At 45.0% G+C, this 27,884-nt stretch overlaps 1 protein-coding gene and 1 long non-coding RNA gene across 2 annotated transcripts in view; one reads left to right on the plus strand and one right to left on the minus strand.

Moving 5' to 3' along the window:
- LOC133270244 (uncharacterized) overlaps positions 1-19,450 on the minus strand; it is a 255,012-nt gene extending 235,562 nt beyond the window's left edge. Inside the window, exon 1 of the long non-coding RNA XR_009743702.1 lies at positions 19,162-19,450. This is a non-coding gene — a long non-coding RNA (uncharacterized LOC133270244). The remainder of the gene's footprint in view (positions 1-19,161) is intronic.
- ABCA5 (ATP binding cassette subfamily A member 5) lies at positions 741-27,796 on the plus strand. Its single transcript, XM_061455242.1, has 38 exons — positions 741-876; positions 1,574-1,778; positions 2,875-3,033; positions 3,164-3,261; positions 3,981-4,210; positions 5,627-5,768; positions 6,375-6,563; positions 6,891-7,038; positions 7,906-8,074; positions 9,642-9,700; positions 10,203-10,313; positions 10,504-10,679; positions 11,080-11,199; positions 12,278-12,416; positions 12,593-12,683; positions 12,852-12,991; positions 14,191-14,310; positions 15,271-15,472; positions 15,720-15,889; positions 16,791-16,924; positions 17,881-18,018; positions 18,681-18,794; positions 18,912-19,082; positions 20,260-20,373; positions 20,606-20,743; positions 21,242-21,316; positions 21,850-21,941; positions 22,462-22,588; positions 22,675-22,792; positions 22,898-22,989; positions 23,140-23,315; positions 23,813-23,888; positions 23,974-24,068; positions 24,449-24,568; positions 24,776-24,925; positions 25,872-25,951; positions 26,206-26,261; positions 26,813-27,796. The coding sequence occupies exons 1-38, from the start codon at positions 772-774 to the stop codon at positions 26,918-26,920; spliced, it is 4,947 nt and encodes a 1,648-aa protein (XP_061311226.1). The 5' UTR covers positions 741-771; the 3' UTR covers positions 26,921-27,796.
- Positions 27,797-27,884: the final 88 nt, after the last annotated feature.

A 27,884-nucleotide genomic window follows, 5' to 3' on the forward strand; every position in this document is an offset into this window, starting at 1 on the left:
TTAGCCACTCACGGCTGTATTTCATCCCCACAGATGAGGAAACAGGGAGAGATGTGGATTAACCAGTGACTCCGAACCTTGGACAGCAAGGTGGTGGCGAAACAGGATAGAAACCTGGTGGTTCTCCAGCCTGCCATCCCTCACCAGGTATTGCCGGGTAGGATGGGATGCTCTCTCCTGGAAAAGCATCTTCAATTCCATTTTGATTTCTTCTTTTAATTGCTAAAAGATTATGTTCAGCACCACTGTGCTGTGCAGGTGGTCTAATGAGAAGAGATAAAGTAATGAAAATCAGTCGTGTTGGATCTACTCCAGGATGCAAAGGGGTTACTCACGGGTAACTGGACAGTTTGCCCGGGGTGAGGTGGCTCTTGTTTTTGGATGCACGGCTCTGGCCGGCTGCCGTGTGATGGACACTGGCATCATGCTCTGAGGTAAAGGCTTTGATCTGTAGTTTATAGTAGCAGACTGAAAACAAGCCCAGGTTAGCTCAAGTCTTGTTTGCATCAAGCTGATCCCACCTTTGTGCAGAGGATGGCTAGGGGTAAATCAGTAAAGCTTGTAAATCAGTGCTACCAATTCGTGCCTGTCACCGCAGCTAGCATATGTATGGGAAGGCATTTAAAAGATGAGAAACTGAAAAGTTTATATGGAAATAGAGAAATACGAGCTGCTGAATGACGCAGCTGCCTGGCTTTTGCTCTTTAAATTGTTTTGTCATTTAATATGGATCTTTTCTTGTTTGCTTCTTAAACAAGCTGCTCTTGAAAAATGGCACCAGCTGCTCCCAGAGAAGCAGGGGTATGGAGGCAAACGAGAGCTCTCCTATTCAAGAACTGTCTTATTAAGTGCAGGACTAAAAAGAGCAGCGTTCAGGTAAGTGGAACACTTGCTGCTGCCTTTGTGTCTGCTGTTATTCTGCAGTCAAGTGGTTCGTGAGTCAGAGCTTTGTTGCAGTGCTTCTGAAGCTTCACGGTGCTCTGAATTTTGGGGTGGAATAGGGTTTGTGAGAAGGTATTTTGTGGTTGAAAACATATCCTGAGGTGTAAGCCGTTATCCTTATATTAATATTGCAGTCTCAGTGCACGTTCGCACCCATATCAGAGCATTATAGCAGGATTTGACCTCTCCAAAAAGGTTTTCTCTTTCCTGACAGTTCACCCCTGTGCATAGGTGATGTGTGTAATACTGTAAGAGTCATTTTGAAGTAAAGAAGAGGCCGTTCAGTGCTTGGCTAAACTTGTTTAACGGTTCATGCTTTGTGTTTTGCTACTTTCCACCCAAACAGCGTAAGTTTGCTGATGTTTAAAGCATGTAGAATTATCCCTTTGTGCCTTAAAGTGGCTTCTTAGGTTACTAATGCATGCGATTAAAATCCTGCTGCAGTGCCAGGGAAGGATTTGGCATTGAAATTGCTGGTGCATTGCAAATGTTCAGGGAAGTTTACAGGAACAAGGTGATTAAACCCAGTCCCTCTTACAGCTTTGTGTAACTAAGAGAAACTGGTGGAAGGTTTCATTTCTACACTTGCTCTTTGGAGTTTTGACCTTTCTTTCTTCCTTTCCTCACACAGGAGGTCCTGTTCCCACTCTTCTTCTTGTTCTGGCTCATTCTGATGAGCATGATGCACCCGCATAGGAAGTACGGTGAGGTGGCCAACACCAACCTCGGCACCCTGGATACCTCCATGCTGGTGAATTTCGTCATCGGGTACACCCCACCGACCCGGATGGCACGAGAAATCATGAAGAAAGTGGCTTTTGATAACTTTGAAGATGGTATTTATACACCGAGCATCTTGTTTTCCCCAGTATATCTCGCGCTGCGGCTTGTGGCTTGTGTTTGTCACTGGTGATGACAGGAAAAAAGCATTTCTTGTCTTTCTTTTCTGCTCAGACAGAGACTGTGAAGGTGTTTTTTCTGCTTGGCTGGCAAATGTTGTGGCACTGCCATCACACAGCGATTCCCATTCTCCTGCTGCGGCCAGCAAGTGTTGTGTGGCTGCAGGAAAGGATTTGGGATGCCCCAATGCAAAGTACAGAAAGGCCCTGGGCAGCTCAGGGTCTAATTCATAGTTGCCCTATGACATCCTGGAGCAGATTCAGGAGATGATGCTGTCCTGCAGGTGTTTTAAGTTGTGGTTTCTATCCTGTTGTTACTATCACAAGAGCATCTTTATTTCTGTTTAATTGCTATTACCACTGTGTCACCTCTGCTTTTGAAAGGGATTTACTTTTGTTTCCCTTTTTTAAGTGCTCTGCCTACACATCTTGCATGTAAGTGGGAACTTATCTCTTCCAAGCCCCTCTGATGTATTGGTGTATGTAGTTGGTGTATATAGTTTGGCGTCTTTGATTCTCTCCCTTGTGCTGGGTGTGCTTCAGAGGAGCTGGAGAACCAGCCCAACATCTGTGTTTTCCTTATGGGTGTATATAGTTCCACTTTCTTCCTTCAAAACCCGTCTTCTTCCCACCCTCTGCTGAAGTTGGTGCAAATGCCATGTTTTCATATATATAGCCCAATGTACCACTGAATCTGCCCTTCTTGAAAAGCATTGGTGTTGGAGAATAAACTCTGGGATAGCTGGCAGAGGACTGGGGCTCAGAAGCTGTTGGAGCAGCAAAAAATAGAGGGGGGGGGAAAGGGAAGATTCAGGGATAAGATTAAATTTTATCCTGGTACTGAGCAGCAGTTTCTATTTAGGAGAATACTTGCTTCACTGGGACAAAAATACAGCCTTATGCATCTGTAGCTCTATCTCCAAAAGGAAATAAATCATTAATGATTATCATGATGCTTCTTTACAACTGGTGCAGTTTTTCTCCCTGCTGTGCTGATACCTAAATCAGTGTGATAATGTCCTCTATCTCACAGGCATCATCACCGAGGAGTATTTAAGTGAAGAGGAGCTGCAAGAGGCCAGTGCTTTTAAACCCTCCAACTTTGTGGGTGTTGTGTTCAATGATGCCATGTCCTACCAGCTGAGGTTCCACGATTCGGTCGCTATGTCTTCCATCTACATGGAATCGAGAGGTGAATGTGCACACTCTGACATGTGTTCTGTAAGGGGATAAACTGAAAGGTCATTCCCATCTTTACATTGGGGATGGGACAGATTAACGCTGGCTGTTTGCATTTTAAAATGCCATGTTCCATTCTGCAGCCAGTTGCTCCAACCTGCGGAAAGGATGTGAATCGGTGACGTACTGGAGCTCGGGGTTTATAGCTCTGCAAGCCTGCATCGATGCTGCTATTATACAGGTAAAGCTGATAATGTCATTAAAGCAAGAGGTTCCGATCCATGGACTGCCTGGGCTCTGACTGGTTTTGTGATGCTATCTGTTAATGGTATAAAATGCCATATCAAAAATGAGCTTGAATCAAATGAGAAGAGCAGCCTGGTCTCATGGAAGGTGTCCCTGCCCATGGCAGGGGCTTGGAACTGGATGAGCTTTAAGGTTTCTTCCAACACAAACCATTCCATGATTCTATTTCATGTGTGTTTTGCCATGTTTTGTATAGAGGTTCTTCTTACCCAGTTGAATAATGTGGACATTTGTCTTCATTTGTGTCCAGTGCTGGAGCCTTGCATTAGACATCAAAACATATGACATTACTCGCCCCCAAAAACTATTTCAAATGCTGGACCAAAAGGCGCTGCAGAATTTGCTCTACTATTTTGGTGTCATCATTTGCCAGCAATGCCCTTTTCCCTGCTGCTCTCCCATCGTGCTGCTTGTAGCGAGAGCCAGCCTTTTATTTTTAGGCAATAGGAATTGCAAAAGTTGTTAATTTTATATCTTTCTCCAATTTCCATGCTTTTGAATTGGGATCTGGGGACTGTAGGGGTTTGGGCCCTCCAGATCTCTGCCTGTTAGTGACGACAGTTAAGGGCTGAGCTGGAGTTCCTGCTGCTGGGTTGGATAGGGCTGCAAAAGCAGGAGTGATGCAAAACTAACTCTTCCTTCCATTCCTTCCAGCTGAAGACCAATCAATCTGTTTGGGAGCAACTTGAGTTGACAAGAGCCGTGGTTATGGGAGAGGCTGCAGTGGTGGAAATAGATAATTTTCCCCGTGCCATCATTTTAATTTACCTGGTGATCGCTTTCTCACCGTTTGGGTATTATCTGGCCATTCATATTGTGGCAGAAAAGGAGAGGAAGTTGAAGGAGTTCTTAAAAATACTGGGACTTCACGACACTGCTTTTTGGTATGTGAGTGTTTGAGATAACCCATCCTTGATTAAGGAAATGTGAAATATAGAGAGAAATAGGAAAACTAACACTTTCTAGAAAACAGTTCTATCCCATCCTCCAGGTTTTTAGTTGTTTGCAGGCTGATGAATGGGAAGAAGCCTAGAAGTGAGATGCTCTGTAAGATCTATTCAAAGAGAAACTTGCAGCATCATTTTAATCAGTAAACACCAGAGCGATGCTGTTGCATTTATGAAGGGAAAGTTATGCCTGACTTAGAGGGTTTAAATGTGATGATGTGTGAGATTTTTATGCAGTTTGATTTTCATTGGTTTTGAGTATTTTTGGCTCAGTGCCTCCTTTTCTGGAGGCTCTGCAGGTAACCTGCAGTTTCTCTTCAGAGCTGAGCAGCAGCTTCCCCAACACATGATTAAATGAATCTAACTCTTATCATCTTAATGTGACAGAGCAGTCTAAGCAACAGGCTTTAATTTGTTTCCATACCATGATGGAAATTACTGTATGCAATGTAATATTTGGGCTTTTTTCCAAATGAGGGGATGTGCTAATTTGAAACCATCGGTAGCTGCAGAGATAAAAATGGATTTAGCTTTGCCCTTGGCTGCAGGGGCTGACAGCATTTTAGCATCTTTCACACCCTAACAGCCAGTTGGGTTATTTTTGTCTGGTTGCTTTTGTTTGATTTCTGCACCCAAGCTTTTTCCTGCCAGTTCTGGTTATTTATGATACATCCTTAGTGATAAATCCTGTTTAGTTGACCCATCACCTGTGGCGTTTGTCATGTATCGCCCCTTGCCTCTTTGCACGTGAGCACTGAGCATCTCTGGTCCAGGGAGCAATGGGAGCGATGTGTGATGGCACACTGGTAGCACAGCTCTCATCAACCACTGCCTGTAACTCAGAAACTGGCTGCTATGGAAGCTGTGTTGTTTTTCGCTGCCTGTTCACAACCCCCCTCGTTTCCTGAGGTCAGAATTGCTCCCAGGCTTGCAGCTCTGTTTTTGCAGAGAAAAGGATTTTATTACCCAGCCTGGCTACTGGAATGACCAGTGTATTAAATATTAAATAGGATTTCTTTAATTATTGAAGCCTGCCGCTCACTTACTCTCTTCTGGTGATATCAGAAAATTAATGATGCAAGTTTAAATAAAATAAAAGTCATGAATCATCTGATTGTGGAACTTTGATGCTGTGGGTATTTATGTGTGTGCTCTAATGCCTGGAACAATCACAGGGATGTTTATAAGAGAGCTCTTTATCTGGGGGCTCTTGTTTTGTTGCGAGCTTGTCCTCTGGTGCAGCTGTTTGGAATGTTAAAGAAGGGTAGTTTTAGCTGTTTGTATGTGGGGATAATTCGGGCTGGGAATTCACTGACTGATTTCTGTTCTTTTTTTCCCCTGTTTTGCTCCTAGGCTTTCTTGGGTGCTGCTTTACATGAGCCTGATTTTTGTCATGTCTATTCTTATGGCGGTGATCGCAACGGCCTCTTCCCTCTTTCCCCAGAGCAGTGCCTTTGTGATATTCCTACTTTTTTTCCTGTATGGAGTCTCTTCAGTAAGTATTCCCGGTCTCACTGAATTCATCCATCCCATCCCATCTGATCTTGTTCTCTCTATTAAAGCATCTGGAACAAACGCAGCATCTGCAGGAGCAGTTGGCAGGGCATGTCTTACTCATCCTCATCCCATTCCCAGGTCTGCTCCAGTTTGGGATGTTGTACAGGTTTCAGTGGTCTCTATGAGAAACACCTTTCCTTACTGAAATACCTGAGTTTATAACCATGTGGTTTTGAACGCTGTCTGTACAGCACCATTTTGAAGTCCAAACCCATGCCCTCTTCTAAACATTGGCTGTTGCTGTATAGTGTAATGTTAAAACCTAATTAAGGGTCAGACAATTAATTTATATAGCAAATTTTTCCCTTATAATATTTTCCTGCACTCTGTCACTTGGCATCTTTGGGACCTCTGCCCCTCCCAGTGGTCTGTTTGTAAGGGAAATGTGGGATGTGGGTGAATGCTGTAGTGACTACCAGGAAAACGATGCGGTTATCAGAGGGAAAATTGAAGCTATGGTCTTTTTACTTTGGTTTTCATATACCCTGTAATATCTCTTAATATAGTACCTTATTACCTCTTTCTTTCTGTAATCTCTTCTTAGGTTTTCTTTGCACTTATGCTGACACCTCTATTTAAAAAGTCAAAACATGTGGGCATAGTGGAGTTCTTGGCGACGCTGGCTTTTGGTTTTGTGGGCCTTAACATTGTCCTGCTGGAAGATTTCCCCAAGTCTTTCGTGTGGATCCTCAGCCCCTTGTGTCAGTGCAGCTTCTTGATCGGCATCGCGCAGGTAAATCACCACCTTCTGCTCAGATCGCAGCCTCACCGTGCTCATTTGTCTGGTGTCATCTTCAACCAGGTCCTGATGTAGCTAAATTATGATGATTTTCTTTCATAAACTGATGGTGTTGGGGGAAATGCCCATTTTAATAGCTTACCATAGCAATTTAACATCAAGTGCACCATCAAGCAGCTGGTTTTCTTTGTGTTCATCGCTGTGATCTCAGTCGCTTTTTCATTGTTTTATTTATTGCTGTGTTAAGTTTAGTGTTCTGTCTACCCAGGCTGGAGTAGTGCTGGTGTGTTAACATCTCCCTCTGTCTCTGGTTGTTGGCAGGTCATGCATCTAGAAGATTATGAAGATGGTGCAACGTTTTCAAATCTAAGTCATGGTCCCTACCCTCTCTTCATCTCTCTCATTCTGTTGGTGCTGGATAGCATCTTTTATCTGCTTGTAGCTGTCTACCTGGATCAGATTATGCCAGGTATGTTTGTGAGAAAAATTGGACTGAACTGTGCTAGCATCACCAGTTCCTGAGGTCCTGAGCCCCAGGTTGACATGGCTGGTGACAGGACAAGGGGCAATGGCTTTAAGCTGAGAGGGGGAATAGCTTTAAGGTCCTTTCCAAAACAATCCAGTCTGGATTCTATTTCTGTCTGAATTTTGACTGTGGAGAAAGGAGGTGGTGCTGTTTGCAAATACATTTTACACTGTGACTCAGAATACTTTAAGCTGAAATCAGTTATTTCCTGTTAAAGGTGTGAGATGTGAGGGGCGGTATCAACATGTTTAGAATCACAGTGGCCATTAGGCACGCCAGCTAACTTCTGTTCCCTCTTTCTAGAGGAAGAGCTTCCTTACTGGGTTAACCAATGCCTCAACCTTTGCAAATTGCTCTTATAGGATTGATAATTAAGGACTGCTCTGCTGTTCCAGACCTTTCCCTGTGGCAGCAGTAGTTTAACATGAAACACAGAATACAGTTGTTTATCTTGTGGCTATTGCCTGGCTGAGCCCTTCAGCAGCCTTTGCCTCTGTTCTCTCTGGTTTTTAAGCCTGTGTTGAAGTCACTTTTCTTTCAGCACTGGGGATTTCTCCTCTCGCCTAGAAAGAGATTTGCACGTGTATTTAAATACTTAGCTAAAACTGGAGCCTGCTTGCAGTGTTGATGGGAGCCACAGCTTAAATGCAGGTAGTGTAAACTTTGCTGATGGAATCCTTCCAGAATGGGATGCAGGCTGGCTCCTGAGCCTTCAGCAGCGTAGCTCATGGCTTTTAGAGCTAAAAGCCAAATTCAGAGGAATATCTGCACTTACTGTTAAGAAACTGGCTTTTTCCCTTTGCTGGCCAGGGGAGTTTGGACTGCGCCGCACGCCGTTTTTCTTCATGAAGCCCTCCTTTTGGTCCAAGCACAGAAAGAACTACAAGGAATTGTACGAGAGCAGCGTCAATGGCAGTTTAAGCTTCAGTGAGATAGTTGAACCCGTGCCGTCGGAATTCCAGGGGAAGGAAGCCATCAGGTACAGTTCCTGCCCTGTCTCGCGTGCAGATTAACAGGTCACCTGGATCCTCACGTTTCGTTGTGCAACTTGAAAACCACTCATTTATCCAGCCTATGCTGGATTCAAATAGCATATGGTATGCGTTGCAGAGAGCCCTCCACACACGCACCACGGTTACTTTCCATCTTCAGTGAAGGCCCATCATCAAGGACATGGATGCCCTCCAAGGATAGATCACTGGGCTTAAAGAAAGGGTTTGTTTGTGGATTGTATTCCTTTAGCTGGAGTCCTCTCAAAACCGGCCGGTTTTCCATTCCCTCAGTTGCACTGAGGCCACAAGAGGCATAAGTGGTTGCAGATGTTGAAACGCCTACTCTTCTGGGAGGGTTTAGTTTCTGGTAATGCGCTTTTGAGGAGGAAAAGCTGAGTTCTAGGTCTGTGTGAAGACTGATGTGTCCTCTGTAGACCAGAGGGGGAGCTTCGTGGTGGTTTTACCCATATATGAGGGTAAAACAGAACTGAAAAAAGGATGTCAGTGCTTTTATCTTTTGCTGCATTTTGTGTCACCTGATGTCTTGCATCTGCACCGTCATGTGTTTATTGGTGTTTCCCAGATGTTATTTTCTGTATCTGCTTTTTAGCCCGTGGTTCCATTGTTTTCCAATGGTGTAGCTTGATGTGAGCTGGGGAACTCTGCATCTTCACTCCTCCTGTTTGGCTATACGAGCCTCAAATAACTATTTGAACTTAGGACTAGGATGAGTCTTGTATTGTCCACACTACCTGTATCTCTTTGGGCATCTGCCGTAGGTTGAAGGGTCCAGTTTTAATCCTGATTTTCACATTATAATATTGTGGCTGGTTTTGCATCATTCATTCACCCTGAACTCTTGCTATAGCATCCCTCCATCATTTTTGCACTATCTTGTCATCTTTATATGTACAGGTTTTGTTTTCTCTCATACCCAGTTCTCCTTGCTATTCACTCCTGTAATCCACTCCCCATCCTCATTTTCAGGCTGGCCAGGCTTCCTAAATGCAGCCTTCACATGGTGCCTTCAGATAAACTGGTTGGGATTTTTCATTTTGGAAAGCAGTGGGGCTAGAAGAAGGTGTTTTGCCTTTCTTTAGAGAGAGATACCTACTTTCTTTTGCCTAATTTTGATCAAGAGCTGCCAGTAGTCAAATCTGTGGAGTCTGTTCTGCTAACACCTCTTTTCCATATCATATCTGTTGAGTCTTTTGTTGTATTGTGCAGTTACTAGGGAGTAGCTGTTGCCTTTTTTAGCTTGGGAAACCTCCAGTGCATTGCTGTGATTGGAGAAACACAGATTTGAAATAATTCAGCATATTATCATAGGAGATACCTTAGAAGGTGACCAGAAAAGGTTTTCTGACACCAGGGTGGAGGTGGACTGTGTTCTGTGACAAGATGTCCTGTCTCTTGACTTGTTTCTATGGGTCTTTAACATGTCTACTGCCATTTTAGTATGGTCGTCTTGTTGTGACTGTTGCCAAGTGTTGATCATTCAAAATGACATACAAAGATCTAAAATGGTTTATAAAATGGCATGTCTTCTTTCAGAATCAGCTGTGTTCAGAAAACATTCAGGAAAAAGGGGGAAACTGTGGAGGCTCTCAGAAGTAAGAACCTTTTAGCTTTATAGCTGCTTACCAGGTGCAGGGCAGCGATAGCTGAACCGTTGAGCGATCTTTTGTGTTTCACTTTGGGCCTTTTGGTTCTTTTTGTGGGGCTGGGCCTTAAAGCATGAATGCCAGATGTACTTGTGTGTGTCCTTATCGAGAGTAATCTTGTTTAAAATGGTACCCCAAAAGGGGAGCCCTTCCACCACCAAAGGAAGCCCACTGATGTCATCCCTGTTACTCCTGTGCCCATGTTGTTAGTGATATGTTCTTTCCCTTCCCTATGTGGCTTTTAAACGTGGCCACCCCAGAGTGGTGCAGGGACTGTCCCAGCCCCAGCAGTGCCATGCCACCCCAGGGCATGGAGGTGAGGTGTCCCCTTGAGCAGAGCATACCCCACATGTTAGTATTTGAATGTGCCTTTGTGGTAGGAGCCAGCTCCAGGTACCACGAGAGCATCACTAACGTCTCCTTTTCCTCTTGTGCCTGCCTTGGGGACCAGATTTATCCTTTGACATCTATGAAGGTCAGATCACGGCTCTGCTTGGGCACAGTGGGACAGGGAAGACGACGCTGATGAACATCCTCTGTGGGCTGTGTCCACCAACAGACGGTGAGCTTCTCCAGTGTCAGGAGACCTTGAGCATCCTGCTTTGGAAAACCAAAGCTGTTGACCTTTGGTATTTCAGGATGCGCCAGGTTTTTCTCAGGATAACATCCACTTCAGGTCTGTGTCCATGCTAGCCTGCTCTTTGGCAGTAACAACACCTCTCCATTGATTGCTCCTGGCTTTTCTTTTATAGGGTTTGTCTCTGTCTATGGGCACAAAGTCTCTGAAATCGATGAGATGCTTGAAGTGCGACAGATAGCGGGGGTGTGCCCTCAGTCTGACATCCACTTCGATATACTAACTGTGGAGGAGAACCTCTCCATATTTGCTGCAATTAAAGGAATCCCTCAGAATGATTTGATACAAGAGGTAATCAGCTGCGCGCAGATACTGTCTGTACTTTAACCTGTATGACAAAATACCCTTACACTGTGCAGGGAGTTCCCTAAGACAAGTTTGCAGTGAAACACTGTTCTACAGTACAATAGACAAAGAGGTACAGGCAGAGATCTTTACAAAGATAAATTGTCAGTTACTTGTAGGAGACTAAAATGCTCATGAAGTGTTCTAAATCACAGCATTTGTATTAAAACATAGACACCTTTTAAGTTCTTCTGGTCTGCTGGAGCTTTAGACCCTGCTCTGGATGTACAGGTTCATTAGCAGGGTGTGCAGTTCAGATACAGTGAATTTGAGTGTTATTGTTAATAATCTGGTTAAAAAACTCATAGGTTTTTTTAACAATAGATGTGTTCTGTATGTTCTGCAGGTGCAGAAAGTGCTGTTGGATTTGGATATGCAGCCTATCAGAGACAACCAAGCTAAAAAATTAAGCGGGGGGCAGAAGAGGCGGCTTTCGGTGGGGGTTGCTGTTCTTGGTAACCCAAAGGTGAGTGTGATGGAGAAGTTCCTCACTTGGTGCCACTAATACACGTAACAGTGGGTGTTTCTTGTCAGAACCATGTTAATAATGCTAATAAGATGTAGTACTAAGTATGTATATATGTAATAATAATGCTACTAATAAGTAAGAGGCAGAGATTGTTACTTTGAACATCTGTTTCTCCTTTTCTCTTTGGTTATGGTTTAAACAATTAAAATCACTTCAGTAGCTCAACCTTTGTAATTAAAGATGTTAACGGTTTAGGTAATGGCAGTGGTTCTGGATTTGACCTCTTTGTGAAATAAATAGCATGGCAAGCTTTATGTTGTTTCTGACAAGTAAGATTTAGCTCCCGAGAGTGAACCTGTTGGAGACTTTCCTTGCAAATCCATAGATCTGTGGAATCCCAGACTGGTTTGGGTTGAAGGGACCTTAAAGCTCATCCAGTTCCAACCCCCTGCCACGGGCAGGGACACCTTCCACTAGAGGAGGTTGCTCCAAGCCCCTGTGTCCAACCTGGCCTTGAACACTGCCAGGGATGGGGCAGCCACAGCTTCCCTGTTTAAAGCCATTTCCATTTGTCCTGTCACTACATGCCCCTGTCAAAACTCCCTCTCCAGATTCCTTGCCTCCAGGCACTTGGAGCAGGGATGGAGCCAGAGCTCTTTTTTTGGGTTACAGTTCTATTATTTCTAGCCTTTAAGAATGGGGGCTGCCTTTAGATCTGTATTTAAAAATGATGTGTGTGACAGTTCACTGGGATTTTAAAAGCATGTGTGTGTATTTAACCATCCTTTAATGGGAGGAGTGAATCCATAGCTAAATGTGACTTTAGAAACAGAATAAAACTGGCTGGCATTAACTTACTATTATGATTTTCCCATTTGTCACAACAGGAGGTGAGTTTCTTCCATGTATAATGAAGGGAGCTGCCCTGCTTACTCTAGGATCCTCTATGTTTTAGAGGACTAATGAGCAGGCTTCAGGCGACAAGCCGTGTATCTGTTACTTAGGTAGGATTTCCTGAGATCAGCATCATGCAAGTGGATGTGGCTTTACAAACGCTCTTGGTTTTGCACTTCAGGTTTTGCTGCTGGATGAGCCGACTGCAGGGATGGATCCGTGTTCACGGCACATCGTCTGGAACCTCCTGAAAAACAGGAAGGCAGATCGTGTGACGGTTTTCAGCACCCACTTCATGGATGAGGCGGATATCCTCGCTGGTGAGTCCTGCTGCCACCCTCTGGGTACCAGCCCGGGGCAGTGACAGTCCCATCACTGGACAGCAGAAAGTGATGCTTCTCTAAGCATGGAATACACTTCCATGTGAAATACAGGGGGTTTGGAGCAGATTTTGTCAGTATTCTGATTCTAGATCCTTCTTGACTTTTGTTTCTAGATCGGAAAGCCGTGATTTCTCAAGGGATGTTAAAATGCCTTGGATCCTCTCTCTTTCTCAAGAGCAAGTGGGGAATTGGCTATCGCTTGAGGTATTATTTTTGTGTGATACCTGTTGTGTTGACATCATGTATCACTTTTTAAGTTGCTTTCTGTTGCAGTCTGTAAGATGGCAACCCCTTTGTACCGAATGCTTGGTGCTCTCCTGTGCTGGTGTAAGGAGAAAAGCTTTAAAACCCCACTTTCCTGTGGTTTCATAGCATGCACATCGATGCCTATTGCAACACAGAAGCTACAACCTCTCTGATACGACAGCACATCCCTGCAGCCAGCCTGCTCCAGGAGAACGATGAGCAGCTCGTGTACACGCTGCCGCTTAAGGACATGGACAAGTTTGCAGGTACTGATGGTCCTGTGGTGCTGCAGGGTTGAATGGCTGCAGAAGAGAAGTCCATCAAGCGTGGCTGTAACTTGCAGTTCCCATTAACGTTGTGACTTCTGCATTGATGTGTTTTTATATGTATTCATTATTTGGCTGATGCTCTGTTAAGTAAGGTCTTAGGTGAGTGAGGACCTTGTTGCATCCCCCAAGGGGCTGTGTGGTGTGTTGAGAGGGACGCAGGTACCCAACAGTGAGGGCTGGGGAGATGCTGTTAGCAGAAGGGTGAAGAGACCCCTTTGTCCAAGAATCCCCTTGTCCTGCAGAAGCATCAACTTATCACAGAGTGTTTTCATGAGCAGGGTTGGCCTCCAGCAGGAAGCCAGAAAGCCCCAGGTCCTGCCAAAATCGATCCCCCTTGCGAGCCGCAGAGAGCATCGTGTCACTGCCTCAAAATTCACGGTGAGAGGGAGCACAGAGCACATGTGCCTGATTTCACTAGATGGCAGCAGTTACCTCATCAGTCCTGCCCTGGGCTCCTTGGTCGCCTCCCAGGGTATGGAAGAAACAGTGTCCCCTTTGTGCAAAGCTAAAGGAGAATCAATACTGATGTGAATATGCTGCTCATATTTCATAAATGGCATTTTCCCCATTGCATTTAACCAGTTAATAATTCATTTGCTTCACCTCTAGCAGAAACTGTGTGAACTTTCTGGAAAAACAGGCAGGATTGAATCAATTCCCCAAAACCATTTCCAGGAGAAGCCGAGGTTGGGAACATGCCTCAGCCACAGGGCAGAAGGAACTGTGATGAGCGTTGCTGTGTATCCAGCTGCTCTTCCCATTTTACCTTTCCCTTCAGTGTGATCTTGGCTCTGAAGCTCCTTGGTTTATCAAGTCCTTCACTTCACAGGACTGGCAGAAGGCAGCTCTGAGCCCGGGAGCTTTAGGATGCTGAGGGGTTTTTCATAAACACTGCATTTTCAGGAAAACATGCCCATTTCTGACCAGACGTTGAAGTTTTGTGCTAAAAGGGGCTTATCCCAACCTTGGTTCTCAAGCCACGACCTCTGTCTTCATAACTAAGCAACCACATTCACACATTACCTCCTCTTCCCCACCATGCAAAAGGCTTTAGGGATGCCTCTGGTGTGCTCGAAGACCTCTTGGGAGGCAATGTAACCCTGTTTCAGAGCAGGATGCTTCATTTCTGTCTCTAGGCTTGTTTTCTGACCTCGACACCCATTCCCACCTGGGCGTTATCACCTATGGCGTTTCAATGACGACGCTGGAGGATGTCTACCTGAAGCTGGAGGTTGAGGCAGAGATTGATCAAGCAGGTGGGGTGGACCATGGCTATTTGCCTGTTTTCCTTCATATCTGTTTTAGCCTTCACTAGTGTAGAACTGCCCACGTCACTGCCAGAAGGAGTTTTGCCTTGGAGGCAGGAATAACAAGTCCTGTTGCAGAGCACATCAGCTCCTCTGCTCTCGCAGCCGGTTCCAGCCTTCTGAAACATTTAACACAAAACCCACTCAAAAGCAGTGGTTTTGGGTGTGGAGTGGTTCTGGGAGGATCCAAGGGAAAAGCTTCTTACTTGTTGTGTCTGCAGTAGTGAATTTTTCATTCAGGAGCTTACAGCTCTTGCCTTTGTAGTGGCGCTTCTTAAAATGGGCTTTATTGTCCTAATGGAGCTTTACTTTCAAGCAGTTGTAAATGCACAGTGTAAAATTCATTTCCAGCTTTCTGCATGAGCAGTAATATTAACAGCCTGCACTTAAGGCTGAAGTAGATGAACTTGTCTCTTTTTTTCCCCCTCCTTTAAATTAACTTTCAATTCTAATAAAGTTGGGATCACTTAGTGTTACTCCAGAATGAATCAGTTCTTCTTTCTGATGTTTACTTTGAGTGGTTTAAGCTATCTTAATCTTTCTAGAGCTTTCTGAGTGATACAGACTAGTAACCTATCCTGCTCTGCAAAGTTTCTGTGTGGGTATAAGAGGATTTAACAGCTGAATGCACTGGTACTGACTAATACTAGTGCATACATAGGTTAATGGTGAGAAATTGGGGTGAATACACCTTTTGAGTGGCAGAAATTTATACCAGCGATTCAGAGCTTTGGCTGGATCATTGTCATTGACCTTGGGGTTAAGCTGAGACACTGGGACGGGATGAGATGGCTTCTGCAATAGCAAGGGGCAGGAGCTGATGGCCACCCAGCTTCCTCCAGCCCTACCATTTCAAACCATGCTCTGCCAGAGCATCACACTGTAGAGTTTCACTCTCTTCTGTTTCAGATTACAGCGTGTTCAATTCCCAGCAAGTGCAGGATGAGATGGATACAAAATCCCTGGATGATATGGAGCAGAGCCTCCTGATGCTGTCAGAGACAAAGGCACCAGCAATGAGCAATACAGCCCTCTGGAAGAAGCAGGTTGCCACCATAGCAAAAGTTCATTTCCTTAGTCTCAAGCGAGAAAATAAGTGTGTGAGAGTGATGTGAGTATTTGGGGCTTTCTCATTTTTGTACGTAAATGCTCAAACCCTGTTTGAGTGACACAAAGAAAGGGCAGGGTGTGATTAATGTTCTCCCCATAGTTACATTTAAAACATAATAAGTGATGCTATCCATTACTGTTGAATGCATGCTTTTGTGGGGGGAGGGAGGTGATGTTTAGTAGTACGCACAGAAATTGGGTTGGCTTTGGCTGGATTTTAGTAAACTCCAAACTTCCCTTTCTTGCAGGTTGTTGCTTTTCCTGATTTTTCTTGTGGTTCAGATTTTACTGTTTTTCATACATCACATCATCAAAAATTCCGTCGCTGCCATCAAACTCTCCCCTGATTTGTACTTGCTGAAGCCCGGAGAGAGCTCTCACAAGTACAGGAGTCGTCTCCTGCTGCAGAACTCCACAGGTAGGAAGGCAGAGGTGCTCCTCTCTCCCCTTCTCTCTTTAAGATAGAGTTTGACAAGGTGGGGAGGGATGATGTGTACAGGTTTTGGGCCTGGGGACAAACCTTTTCCTTGTAATTAACCCAAATGAAGAGTTTCCAAGTGCCCAGAGACAGCAGAGAGTGGGTATCCTTCATGCCCCAGGGACTGATTTGGACACCTTCTTCCTCCTCCATGTTTGGTAACTTTATGCTCACTATGTCATAAAATGACCTATATGAAGGAACTGGCCCCAGAGCCATTTAGATCCATCAACATGAAAATCCTGCTAGAAAACAGTTTGGAAAATTGCTTTTTGCCTCAACTTGGGATGTTTTAAATGTGTATAGCAGCAAATTCAGGCAATAGGAATGAGTGAGCTACAGGAATTTGTGCTTAATGCAACTGAATTTCTCTGGACACCGTATCAAAGTGCTGCTGGTTTCCTGCTATTTTAGTGAATTCTCTATTCAATTGAAACTTTGAGTCTCCTGATAGTGCTCATTGGCAGCTCTGCTCCATTGGACTTGCACAAATGCATTGGAGAATAAAACCATAACATTTTCTTGAGTTCTTTGGAGGCTGTTGAGTGGGAAACCAAAATAAGGCCATTCATGTTGTTTGGAATAGCAGAGGACTCTCTTTGATGGGGTGTAAGGAAACAGCGATCTTTCTTCATAGGGTTGTACCACTGAGAAGATGCATTAGTGAGCGTTGAGGAGGTTTGGAAAAGACACGTAGATGTGGTGCTTAGGGACATGGTTTAGTGCCACCGTGGTTTAGTGGTGGCTTGGCAGTGCTGGGTTAATGGTTGGCCTTTATGATCTAAAAGGGCTTTTCAAGCTAAACAATTTCATGACTCAACATTGTTTTCTCTTGCACCAGAATCTGGTATCGATGACATTGTCCACTCTCTCGGGAGCATGAGCATCCTCCTGGAGATGTTCAATGACAGTGATTACGTCTCGGTAGCACCTCACAGCGCAGCTTTAAATGTGCTTGATCTTGAATCCAGACAGGTAAGAGAGCCAGACTGGCTCAGTCATGCCCCAGGGAGCAGGCAAGCAGCTGGGTTTGTTGTTCTCCAGCCTGAAAGGCACATATTGAGTCATATAATCAAACAATATCATATGATATTGCTTATACAAGAGGGCTGTAACAAGGACTTGTATTAACGGAATGGAAATATTATCAAATTATCAAAATGAATGTTCTCCCATAATGATAATTTTGGTAGACCAGTAAAACTTCCATCCCCTTTTTCTGCCCCCAAGGATACAAATAGCCAAGAGGAATATTGTACTTTACAAGAGACCTGGCACAGGGATTCATTTTTTTTCTTATGCTGGTTGAATTGTACAATTTGACAGAGGTATAATTCCCTTGTGCTCTCATGTGTAAAGAAAATGAGTTTCTTGGATTGTAAGTATTCATTTCAGTATGGTCACTGGAGGGGTGTGAAACAGATTTCAACATTGGGGTCGTATTTAATCTCTAGCAAAGGAACTGCTTTGCAGCATGCCAGCTCTGCCTCTTGTTCCCTTTTTTATTCATTACAAACTGTTGATACCAGTGTGACAGGGCAGCCCTTAGCTAATGTGAATTTGGGCCTGTCTGGTTTCTAAATGCATTAGGAAGAACATAGAAGTGTGGGTTGCTGTGGGGTTTGTTTTTCAGACTGTAATTGTCTGGAGCATCATTTGTCACGGTGTCGCAGTTGCATAAAACATGCTGGGAATTTATCCCAAATAATTTGTTCTCTGTGAGCATGACTGTTCTCCTGAATTAGGTGATGTGTTATAACCACCCTGGTGTGTTAAAACCGCCCTGAGCAGCCCAGAGCCTCCTGCAGAGCATCCTCTGTTGTGCAGAGATTTGTCCCCATGTTCAGGTTTAATCAAGCCCATATGAGACCCCGCTCAGGGTGTTACCCTTCATACAGAAGAATTAATCCAGCACATGCTTTCCTTTCCAGAACTATGTTTTCATGGTCGTATTCAACAGTACCATGGTGCATTCCCTGCCAGTTTTGATGAACATCATCAGCAACCTGCTCCTGCGCAATTTAAACGTGACAGAGAGCATTCAGATCTGGAGCAACCCCTTCATTCAGGTGAGCAGCACAGCAGAACCACCCTTAAAAACAGGGTGTTTGCCACCTTAAACACAGGGTAGGTGGCAAAGCATCGGAGTGACATGAAGAGGGCACTTCCCCATCCCTGGCAGTGTCCAAGGCCAGGTTGGACACAGGGGCTTGGAGCAAGCTGCTCTAGTGGAAGGTGTCCCTGCCCGTGGCAGGGACTGGAACTGGATGAGCTTTAAGGTCCCTTCAACCCAAGCTATTCTGTGGTGAAAGGTGTCAGGATTTGGCTCTGCAAAATCTTGTGAAAGAGGAGGAGAAACAGACTTGGAAAGAGGACTTGGAAAGAGGATGTTCTGTTGGGAATTCATTACAAGTTCGTTACAGGTTATCTGCAGTTCTTGGGGGCTGAATGTGAGGATGCTGGAGATCTGCTGCTTCCTGTGCAGAGCTAAGGTAGCCTTTAGGGGAGGAGAGGACCTACTGCAGGAGATAAATGCACTAGGAGTTTATTATACACACTTTCAAATACTCCAGAACTCCAGAACTTCCATAGGTATTTTTCTTCCTGCTGTGGCTCAGATGATCTTGAGACACACAGAATATATCAGCATTTACAGTCATGTTCCAGTTCTAAATGCATTTATTTTGGTCACACACATTGTAGTACTGAAGAAATCTGATTTATATTTCAGAACCTTCCAGACACAATTTTCAGGCTGGAGATCTATTTTGAAGCTGTGCTGCTGGGAATCATCATAACGGGAATGCCACCCTATTTTGCCATGGATAATGCAGAAAACCATAAGGTGAACTCCTGGGTGTTGATTCAGAGAATGCACAAGAACTTGGGATTTGGAGGAAAAATCTAAAGAGGTGTTTTAATTAGTATTTAATTAACATGGTGTTTTCTCGTCCCATTGCAGATCAAAGCATACACACAGCTGAAGATAGCAGGGCTTTACCCCTCTGCTTACTGGACTGGGCAAGCTGTGGTTGACCTCCCGCTGTTCTTCTCCATCCTTACCCTGATGATAGGCAGCCTCTTTGCCTTCCACTATGGTGTTTATTTCTATGTGGGCAAGTTCCTTGCTGTGGTGAGTGCAGTGGGGATGGGAGCACATGTAAGCTCCCTTTAGGTAGGTACTAAAAGACTGCTTTAAGGTGACAAGAAACCTGGAGAGGGGCTTTGGACAAGGGCCTGTAGGGACAGGACAAGGGGAATGGCTTTAACCTGCCCGAGGGGAGACTGAGATGAGCTCTTAGGCAGAAGCTCTTCCCTGTGAGGGTGCTGAGGCGCTGGCACAGGGTGCCCAGAGAAGCTGTGGCTGCCCCATCCCTGGCAGTGCTCAAGGCCAGGTTGGACACAGGGGCTTGGAGCAAGCTGCTCTATGGAAGGGGTCCCTGCCCGTGGCAGGGGTTGGAGCTGGGTGGGCTTTAAGGTCCCTTCCAACACAAACCGGTCTGGGATTCTGTGAAAATGCTTCATTGAGGCTGCTGGAGCAGAGGCACTGGCCAGGCTGCACCAAAGGCAAAACAGTAGTACTTTTCATGGGGAAAACCACTCACATTTTGGAGTTTCATTCAGAACTGGAATAAAACAAAGCTTTAACATACAAGGACCTTCCAAGGAAACGCTCCGTCCTTTTTTGCCCTGCTTGCTCAGTCTGCTTTGTGCTTTTTGCTGCTGATTGATAATTGCTCCCTTTGCATCAGCGTGCTGCTAATGACAAGGTTACAGTGACTTTGAACACGGAGCAGCTCCACAACGAATTGCAGTATGTGAATGAAGTGAAGAGGCTACAAGTCTTCATGTCTTTCATATTCACTGTGGGCTTCCCTGAGATGCTGGCTGTAATCGAGAAGAATCAGATTCTCCTCGCTGCTTTCCCAGAGCTCTTGAGTTAATCAGGTTTGGGATGTGACTGTTGTGCTGCAGGGCTGGTTTGTCCTTTACCCTTGCTTTCATTGCTGTGCAAATGCTGAGGTTGAAGATGGAATTCCTAATATTTGCCAAAATCTTGAGGTCCACATTTATGGGAGCCTGTGTTATTTAAACAAGGGGAAATGGTTTAAAGGAAACTGAGTGCGTTCCTGCCTATCCACATACTCTTATTCATGTCTTTAATAGTGTATATTGTATATACCAAGGTGGCAAAATATATCAAGTGAAGTAACACAGATGAATCCAGAGTTATAAAGCACACTGAAGTAATTCCAGTTGTACAGAACATCCACTCTTGCTTTCCTGAGAAACCTCTCCTCTTGTTGCAGATTTTCTGCCTGATTGGTTATGTCCCATCAGTCGTGCTCTTCACTTACGTGGTCTCCTTCACCTTTAAAAAAGTCCAGAACACAAAGGAATTTTGGTCATTTATATTTTCAGTGGTGAGTAACTTTACCTCCGTTTTGGTTAGCTGGGGAGATGGGTTATCTCCAGAGCTGTTTTATTGCGCTGTGTCCTCAATGCACAGGAAATCTGAACCGCTCGCTAATGTGAATTCCTGTCATATCCTGCATGATAAAAGCTTTAAATAACGTACCTCAAATTAGATTATTTATGCTTAGAGAGTCTGAACTAAAGGAAAATTAACTTTTTTTCCCCTTTTCTTTTGTACAGACAGCCTTGCTCTGTACTGTTGTCACTGAAGTGGCCTTTTTTCTGGACTATTACCTGATAACCACCGTCCTGCATTATGTCTTCTCCATCTTCATTCCCATTTACCCCCTTATTGGCTGCCTGATTTGTTTTATAAAGGTAAGGGGGGATACAGGAGATCATCTCCACAGTGCTTGCAAATGACTGGGGTTGGGTGGGTGTCTTTAATGAGGACGGGGCAGCAGTGGTGTAACATCATCTATAGCCATTCAACAAGTGAAAAATAGCAACTGCTGGTGAAGAGTCACCTTATCCTGAAAGTGAAGTGTTGCAGCTCTAAAATAAGGAAAGGAGCAACTCTTCCATTAAATGCCTGAAGAACCATGGATTTCTCAGCCTGTGGACTGAACAAACCCAGAAATGGGAGAGGGGTTGACTGGGAGCTGGTGGCTTTAAACCAGGAGCAGCCGCAGGGACTTTGATGGAGTTTTAGTGGTGTTGGACTTGTGCAAGCAGGGTCTTTGCAGAGCTCAGAAAGTGCTTGAGCAGTGAAACTGAAATTGGAGATTTAAGTGGATTGGAGACTGAAGTGCAGTATAGAATAAGCAGTCTCTGGTAGGTGGTTATTTACCTGGATATGTTTTTCCTCGTTGTCAGGTCTCGTGGAAAGGCAAGCGGAGGAACGGCGGATACTATGACCCATGGGACCGGCTCCTGGTAGCAGTTCTAGCTGTAAGCATGGTTATTGGATTATTTGCCATGTTTGCTGTAGAGCATTACCAGCTCCTGCTGGGAGGCCCCTTCTGTTCAGGCATCTTTATTAATAAAGATCTGATCTAATGCTGAGCATTGCTGGAGCCCGCAGCTTTTGCAACCTGTTGCAGTGTGAACAGTACCAGTAAAGCTGCTGAGCCTACCACGTCAATGTCTGATGCTACAGCAGCCTCATCAGTGGTGCCAGTATTTATCCTGGTTATTATGGGAGTCCGTGTTGATGCAGCAGAAGCTAGAGCATGGGACATCCCCTTCTCTCTCCAGAAACCCCACATAATTGCTGTTAAATCTAAGCAGGCTCTGGTTGCACATCCTCAGTGTTGAACCACAGGGAACATCTTGGAAACATGAGCACTTTTGTGGTTATGAAGAGCTGGGGCTTCTTTTCGCTCATTACACTGGTGGGATCACCTATAGGGTCATCTATAGGGCCACCAGCCTTGGAGGGCCAGCGGCTGTCTGAGTAACCAGATTGTATTTGTCTGTTTTAGCCCTATTTGCAGTGTGTGGTGTGGCTGTTCCTGCTGCGGTGTTTTGAGCTGAAGAATGGAGGGAGGACAGTGAGAGAAGATCCATTTTTCAGGTCTGCCTCTGTTGAATAGACTTTATAAAAGTAATAATCTAAAGGAGCTGCTTTTGAAAGTGATGCTGGTGATGAAAGTGGAGTATGCAGTGTATAGCTATGGGGGGATGTTGCAGAAAATGTAATACCTTTAGTTATATCCTATCCCAGGTGTCTACAGAATTTGCTCTCCTAATTTTAGTTGTCTGAAATTCAGTCACTAAAGTGCAGAAATGGGACTTTTACTTTCCTTTAAGTTATACCAGTGCAAAATCAGGAGGTTTGTAAGGACATCACCTATAAAAAAACAGGGGAACTTCCTTTCCTGTTACAACTCTCTTTACCAACAAAGAGCTCAGCATGAAGATGACATAGTTGCAGCTATTGACATCTCTTTCTGCTCTTTTGGGGCTTCTAATATGTACTGCAGAAACATGTTACTCCCAGGATTGGCAAACACAAGTTGCTTTCTGCATCAGAGCAGCAAGCAAATCTCAGCTGGATGCTGAGCAGCAGCATCACATTGTTTTCTTCCCCTTAGAAAGTGCTTTACAAAAGCCAAAACCTGGAAGTTTCCAGATGTGCCACGTGATGAGAATGAAGATGAAGATGTGAAGGCAGAGAGGCTGCGAGTACAAGAAGTGCTAAGCAGCCCCAAAAGTGAGGAGGTAACACTGTGGTGCTACCCAGAACCTGGATTTGGAGCTTTGCCAGAGTTGCTGATATCCACAGCCTCTTCTCCCTCCTGTTCTAGATGCCAGCAATCCTGGTCAGCAGCTTGCACAAAGAGTTTGATGAGAGGAAGGAATTTCTTCTGGGGAGAAAAATAAAGAAAGTGGCAACAAAACATGTTTCTCTCTGCGTAAAGAAAGGTTGGAGTTCAGCTACTTGCTGTTAAGCTGTTTTAGTTACAGCAACAACTCTTGAATCCACTTACCTGACTTCATGGGCAATGTTTTGTGTCCTCCTTTCTTTAGGGGAGATCCTGGGTTTGTTAGGACCCAATGGAGCTGGGAAAAGCACTTTAATTAATATGCTCGTTGGAGAGATTGAGCCAACCAGTGGGCAAGTACGTTATGTGCCACAAACAGAAAATGAATGTATTATTATTACTATTATTATTATTGCAAACATTCCCAAGTGTTTTTTTACTAAAACTTTACAAAACCACCTCTGAAACTTACAATACTGAGTATGGTTTGTGGTTTTTTCCTCACAGGTTCTGATGGGAGATGATGCTTTTGGCCTGCCCAGTGAAGATGACTCAGTGAAATTTGTGGGCTACTGTCCTCAAACAAACCCTCTTTGGCCAGATATTACATTGCAGGAACACTTTGAAATTTACGGTGCTATCAAAGGAATGAGTCCATCTGATGTTAAGGAAGTCATAAAACGGTAAGTAGTTTGTTATAGGCATGTTTAAGGTTAGCGATGCTTTTCTTACAGGTTGGTTTGTTGGAGGTTACTTCTGCTTTCCCCAATATAATCCTTTTTCCCTTTTAAGTTTAATTGGATCTTTCCAGCAGACTCAGCACGTGTGAGTTGTAGGTGAGGAGATACAGGTTAAACCATGCAAAATTCAACTGGCATTTGTAGGTTCATATTCTTGTTAAAGTTAAGAAGTGCTATCGACAACCTTTGCAGAGGATGGGGAGTTGGGGCTCAGAGGTGTTTCTGGGCTGTCACCACAGGCTCCCCTGGGAGAGGGGGATGGTGGGTTTTGTATGGAAGCACCCAGCTCCAATTCTGCTTATTGCTCTGCTTTTTATATACCTTATATCCAAATGTTTGTAACTGTGTTCTTCAAATGAGACTGTTTGCATGCAGTGTGATGAGGGGAAAGCCAGGCCATCACTCTCAGCTTTTCACATGCGGTTCTCCCCCTTCTGCAGCATCTCAAGTGCCCTGGATTTAAAAGATCACCTGCAGAAGACAACAAAGAAGCTGGGAGTGGGTCTAAAGCGCAAGGTACGGGGAAGCTGCTCAAGCTGCCCATGTGAGGTGTCCTTAGCATCCATGGGGTCCTTACCCTGTTCCTTTGCCTTCCTCCCAGCTGTGCTTTGCCCTCAGTATGCTGGGCAACCCACGGGTCACACTCTTGGATGAGCCCTCGACTGGGATGGATCCAAAAGCCAAGCAGCACATGTGGTGAGTGCTGCCAGGGCTATGCTGGCCACAGGCTTGTCTCTGCCCAGTTTTATGTGTGTGTTATCCCTGTTAACACTAGGGAGAGCCAAAGACAGGGAATAATGAATGCATCCTTAGTGCCAGGTGCACTTCATCTGTGTCCTCTTCCAGAACAGCTTGGAGATTTAAAGCTTAGAAGTGAAAAGAAATCTTCAAAGCAATATAAGGAGTGTAGATTTGAGTCATGTTTGTGAAAAATTCACGTGTTAATTATAGTAGTGTTGGCCCATAAAATACAGGGTTTGCGTTTGACCGTCACAGTCCTCTCTTCCTGCTAACCCAGGCTTTACTGTTTCATGAGAAGTGTTTTATTCAGGGGTTTTCTTGGTTGTGTTTTGCAGGCGAGCAATTCGAGCAGCGTTTAAAAACAAGGAGAGAGCAGCAATCCTGACCACTCACTACATGGAGGAGGCAGATGCTGTCTGTGACCGTGTGGCCATCCTGGTGTCTGGGCAGCTCAGGTACCAGCGAAGCCCTTCCTGCAGGGAGGGTAGGACAGCAGCCAACTAGAATATATTGCTAAAACTATAGATAGACAGTTTATTATGCACCTTAAACTTGGAGCAAAATTAAGCTTTAAGCTACAGTAAATGGTCTGTAAGGGGTTAAGCTGCTTTTTGAGTGTGTTGTAATATGTGCGACTCTCCTTTTCTGTCTGCAACTGGTAGATGTATAGGTACGGTCCAACACCTGAAGAGTAAATTTGGCAGAGGATACTTCTTGGAAATGAAACTCAAAGAAACAGCAGATGTACAGCAGGTGGAGTATCTGCAGAGCCAGATTCTGCACATCTTCCCGAACGCAAATCGCCAGGAAAGGTGAACAAGTGCATGGAAAAAGTTGATGTTATTAAAGCCCCTGATTCCTCAGCAGTTCCTTGGCGCTGAGGAGGGAATGCCAGGATGGTAAAACTTACACCAAATAGTTACACATGGCTTAAAAAACAAGACAAGGGAGGGTTTTGCAGGCCAGCAGAAGCTGCCAGGCGATGGCTGCGAGCCCTGCTTGCAGATGTTCAGCACGGAGGAAGCAAAACTCCATTTCTGCATAACTGTTGCCTGACGGCTTCCTCCTCAGTTGGGGCCCTCGGGAAATGGGTAAAATCTGAGTCACTGGCCCTTGTCTGGAAGTGCTTCAGCGTTTTTGGGGGTACCTCAGGGTTTGAGGGTTGGTTGGGTGGTTTTCTGCCAACAGCTTTGATTTGCTGTACGAACTCAAGGGTCTGGCTTGGTGAAACTCTCCAGAAGGGCACTGGGGACATTGTGTAAGGAGTGTTCCTCAAATGGGGGAGATCTGAAGGGGAGGGTTCAGTTTACAGAAGCAAATGTGTGGGGTAGAGCAGCTCTCTGTTCTGGAGTGTGGGTTGCGGGAGCCACTGCATGATGCAGAGTCCCGGTAGACCCTGTGGCCTCTGCTGGAGTTCATTTGAAAGGCAAAACCTCACGACCACAGGAGTTCCAGGCAGTGATTTTTCTTTCATGAGTTTATAAGAGAATACAAGTGGTTGAATCCAAGCTGAAGAGCATGAAACACAAAGCGGTCTCAGGGGATCACAGCTGATGCACCTGGACCTGGGTCTCTGTTAGGGTTATAAACCAGCTGGTCTGGAGCTGCATCATTCCTGTTGTCTTGTATGATGGTAACTAGTCAAAATGCCTGGAGTAACCTTAAGAAAATGAATTTAAATTCCTTCAGTTGGATGCTAATTTTTTTGCTTTGAGTAGTCTCACCTGAAGCTGTATCTTCTTTGTTTCTGTGTTGCAGCTTTGCTTCCATTTTGGCATATAAAATTCCTAAAGAAGATGTACAGTCACTTTCACATTCTTTTTCTAAGCTGGAAGAAGGTAATTAAGCACTTGCCATGCATCACATCCAGAAATCATTTCCCCCCCCATAACCAACACATTTGCCATGAGGTGGCACTTCTGCATTGCTGTTCCAAATCTATTTGATTTATGTTTTCTATTATTGTTGCTGTCCCGCCTCTGTTTTGTGTGAAATTGAGAGTAAGCACTTGTACCAGCTTAGAATGCTTTAAATCCAAAGGTGTCAGATAGTGAAGCATCCCTAAATATGCTCTCATTAATTCTTTCAACAGTAAAACATGCCTTTAACATTGAGGAGTACAGCTTTTCTCAGGCAACACTGGAACAGGTATGTTAAAGCAAATGGTACTTTGTGGAAGTAAACCCTGCCAGGCAAAGGTGTTGCAGGTCTTTTGATGGGGTTTTTGCAGGCATCTGGGGTGGATTCAATTTGCATTGGCTCTATAGAAGGTAGAGGGGATGGGGAGCCCTGTGCAGGCAGCTTGTGCCCTATGCCTGGCTTTCAGGCAGCTGGGGCTGCTCTGTTGATGCCTGTTTGGATATTTTTGGGTACCTGAAATTCCCTTTTTTAAAGCGAATTGGGACAGCCAGTTCCTTGAAGCGGAGGGTAAAGCTGAGGCTTAATATTGCTTATTCTGTATTAGTTATTGCTGACCGTAAATGTCCTTCAGCTTATGTTTGGTTCAGCTTCCTTTTCACTGTTCTCCTGAAGAACTGAGTTGGGAGGGTAGGAGCAAGGAGAACAAACCCCAGATTACTAAAAACTTCCTACTTGGCCATGAAGCGAGACTTTCAATACTCATGAGGCTTTTAGCATGAATTCTACTAAGGAAGTTCCTACAAGCAGCATGGTGTATTCACTCCCTTTGTCTGCCCCAGGTTTTTGTGGAGCTTGCTAAAGAGCAGGAGGAGGAGGACAGCACCTTTGGCACCCTGAACAGCACACTGTGGTGGGAGAGGACACAGGAAGACAGAGTTGTTTTCTGAGCTCCTCATGGTCCAGACCTGCTCTGCAGCCGGTGTGTTGAGCCAGTGGTGATCCTCTGTGCAGACATCGGGGCATATGTGTGGGAAACACCCGAGCTGGGATGGAGAAGGGAGTTGTATTTGGAAGCACGGAGCACGTTGCACCACCCTGGCCTTAGGAATATCGCTGCAATAGCGGTGAGCATCCCCGCTGTTGTTCTGGCTGACCTGAAATTCCTCCTCCCTTTGCTGTTTCCCAGTTTGCATTGAGCAAGAAGATGCTGCCACGACAGTCGGTCATCTCCTGGTGCTGGTGGCTTGTGCAGGAGCACCAGCCTGCCTTCCTCCCTCAGCTGTGCTGTGCTGAGGTTGGGATCCTTACTGGAAATCCTGCATCTGAGCTAAACCAGTTGCTGTTGGAGCATCCTGCCCTGTGGGACCTGCTCACTGGGTATTGCCTTGCCCCATGCCCTTGGCTGGGTATTGCTGCCTGCCCAACGAGGTGCCATGCAGAGACATATCCCTGCAAGGTCTGGTTATTCCACCGGTAGTTCTGTACCTGCTTATGCTTAGAAGATGTACCTACTTATAAGAGAGGGGCAAAACCACTCCAAAGTAATCGTATTCACTGCAAAGAGGGTCCTGAATACCGCTGCGAGCTTAGCTTGGTATCCAACCAATGTGAAAATGTTCCTTTACACATATGATATGGCACTTGACACACACATTCCTTTCTGCTGTCAGCTGTGGATGATTTCTGCAGCTGGTATGGGAGGCACTGGTGTTTGTAATGCATGCACTGTAGGGTTCAAGGGGTGTACAGAAGTGGATGCTTTCCCCTGCTTGGTGAGAGTACAAGGGCATAACTGTCTAGCTACGGGGTTTGCAGAGATGTGAGTATTCGTTTGCAGAGATGTGAGTATTCCCTGTCTTCATTATAAAGTCCTAATTCTTTCATTGGGTGTAACAACATGTATCCTGCCAG

This window comes from Pezoporus flaviventris, unplaced genomic scaffold, assembly GCF_033815535.1.
Source record: "Pezoporus flaviventris isolate CSIRO_AGI_PZ_B2104156 unplaced genomic scaffold, CSIRO_AGI_Pfla_v1 ptg000020l, whole genome shotgun sequence".
Classification (NCBI taxonomy): Eukaryota; Metazoa; Chordata; class Aves; order Psittaciformes; family Psittacidae; genus Pezoporus; species Pezoporus flaviventris.